The sequence below is a fragment of the Protomyctophum bolini genome (assembly GCF_963924005.1).
Source record: "Protomyctophum bolini genome assembly, chromosome: 24".
Lineage (NCBI taxonomy): Eukaryota > Metazoa > Chordata > Actinopteri > Myctophiformes > Myctophidae > Protomyctophum > Protomyctophum bolini.
Window position 1 is genome coordinate 30,212,433 of NC_137885.1, and position 2,703 is coordinate 30,215,135.

Consider the following 2,703-nt stretch of genomic DNA (forward strand, 5'->3'; position numbering starts at 1 on the left):
TCCATTATGTGTAAAACCACCTAACTCCAATTTCTTTTTTAGGTCTTTGATATTTGTTTACATAAATCAGTGCTATTGAACACCCGTTATGTCTGTGTGTTAAAACACCATTGAACCAAAGGGAAGTAGTAAAAAGTGCTTCGGACAAAACCTCTTAACTCCATTGGACCCTCAAACTGTCTGCTATAAAGCAGCTAACTCCACCACCTCTCCCCCTCTCAAACTGCATGTCTGCTATAAAGCAGCTAACTCCACCACCTCTCCCCCTCCCAAACTGTCTGCTATAAAGCAGCTAACTCCACCACCTCTCCCCCTCTCAAACTGTCTGCTAAAGCAGCTAACTCCACCACCTCTCGCCCTCTCATGGAAGTAATTGACATTATATATACGACCAACTCTGATGGGGCAGTTATTGTCCTTTAGATACCTCAAGAGATGTTCTGTTACCTCAGAGTAACAGCTAAGTAACTCTGAGGATGCACTATAGTCCTTTAGATACCTCAGAGATGTTCTGTTACCTCAGAGTAACAGCTAAGTAACTCTGAGGATGCACTATAGTCCTTTAGATACCTCAGAGATGTTCTGTTACCTCAGAGTAACAGCTAAGTAACTCTGAGGATGCACTATAGTCCTTTAGATACCTCAGAGATGTTCTGTTACCTCAGAGTAACAGCTAAGTAACTCTGAGGATGCACTATAGTCCTTTAGATACCTCAGAGATGTTCTGTTACCTCAGAGTAACAGCTAAGTAACTCTGAGGATGCACTATAGTCCTTTAGATACCTCAGAGATGTTCTGTTACCTCAGAGTAACAGCTAAGTAACTCTGAGGATGCACTATAGTCCTTTAGATACCTCAGAGATGTTCTGTTACCTCAGAGTAACAGCTAAGTAACTCTGAGGATGCACTATAGTCCTTTAGATACCTCAGAGATGTTCTGTTACCTCAGAGTAACAGCTAAGTAACTCTGAGGATGCACTATAGTCCTTTAGATACCTCAGAGATGTTCTGTTACCTCAGAGTAACAGCTAAGTAACTCTGAGGATGCACTATAGTCCTTTAGATACCTCAGAGATGTTCTGTTACCTCAGAGTAACAGCTAAGTAACTCTGAGGATGGACTATAGTCCTTTAGATACCTCAGAGATGTTCTGTTACCTCAGAGTAACAGCTAAGTAACTCTGAGGATGCACTATAGTCCTTTAGATACCTCAGAGATGTTCTGTTACCTCAGAGTAACAGCTAAGTAACTCTGAGGATGCACTATAGTCCTTTAGATACCTCAGAGATGTTCTGTTACCTCAGAGTAACAGCTAAGTAACTCTGAGGATGCACTATAGTCCTTTAGATACCTCAGAGATGTTCTGTTACCTCAGAGTAACAGCTAAGTAACTCTGAGGATGGACTATAGTCCTTTAGATACCTCAGAGATGTTCTGTTACCTCAGAGTAACAGCTAAGTAACTCTGAGGATGGACTATAGTCCTTTAGATACCTCAGAGATGTTCTGTTACCTCAGAGTAACAGCTAAGTAACTCTGAGGATGTACTATAGTCCTTTAGATACCTCAGAGATGTTCTGTTACCTCAGAGTAACAGCTAAGTAACTCTGAGGATGGACTATAGTCCTTTAGATACCTCAGAGATGTTCTGTTACCTCAGAGTAACAGCTAAGTAACTCTGAGGATGTACTATAGTCCTTTAGATACCTCAGAGATGTTCTGTTACCTCAGAGTAACAGCTAAGTAACTCTGAGGATGCACTATAGTCCTTTAGATACCTCAGAGATGTTCTGTTACCTCAGAGTAACAGCTAAGTAACTCTGAGGATGTACTATAGTCCTTTAGATACCTCAGAGATGTTCTGTTACCTCAGAGTAACAGCTAAGTAACTCTAATGGACTATAGTCCTTTAGATACCTCAGAGATGTTCTGTTACCTCAGAGTAACAGCTAAGTAACTCTGAGGATGGACTATAGTCCTTTAGATACCTCAGAGATGCTCCGAGGATGGACGTTAGTCGCTGACCGTTACCTCAGACATGCCAGAGTTGTTGGTGGAATCCATGAAGTTGCGGAACCACGAGGGCCGGTAGAAGGGGCTGAGGGTGGAGGCGGGGGCGTAGGGGAACAGGTCGTAGTCGAACATGCCCTCGCCGAAGAACTGGTCGAAGAGCCGGGCCGGGTACATGGAGCCCATGGCGCGGCGGAACCACGGGTGCTGGATGGCAATATCCATAGCGTCTGTCCGTCCGTCCGTCTGTCCGTCTGTCTGAGAGGCGCGTGTGGCGAGGTGCTGGACTTTACAGCTCGGCTCGGCGGTTATTATCAGGCGCTCTGCGTCGAGGTGCGACTGAAGGACGCAGAGAGAGAGAGAGAGAGAGAGAGAGAGAGAGAGAGAGAACCGAAGAATCAGAAAGAAAAACTATGAGTGCTTCAAATCCCAGAGAGCTCTCTGTGTGTGTGTGTGTGTGTGTGTTGTCCGTCTCTGCCGGGGACCGTCTCTTTATCCCATTCTGGGCGGGGCCGCGGGGGGGACGAGACACCCTTCTGGTGTTTTTTTAAAAGCATTATGTTACACTTCAAGCTGTTTGAAAAATCAGCAGATCTACAAGCTTGTATAGCTAGCGCGGCACTCGGTGCTTGTAGGTCTGCTTTTTTATTTTATTTATTTATTTTTTAATCATGAAAATGTGGCGCAGATCTCT

The 2,703-nt window shown here is 44.5% G+C and overlaps 1 protein-coding gene across 1 annotated transcript in view; it reads right to left on the reverse strand.

The window, feature by feature from the left end:
- cryaa (crystallin, alpha A) overlaps positions 1 to 2,363 on the reverse strand; it is a gene marked incomplete at its 3' end in the record, with an annotated part of 4,734 nt that extends 2,371 nt beyond the window's left edge. Inside the window, exon 1 of the mRNA XM_080758246.1 lies at positions 2,031 to 2,363. Coding sequence (XP_080614372.1) covers positions 2,031 to 2,234 — 204 coding nt within the window. The 5' untranslated portion in view covers positions 2,235 to 2,363. The remainder of the gene's footprint in view (positions 1 to 2,030) is intronic.
- Positions 2,364 to 2,703: the final 340 nt, after the last annotated feature.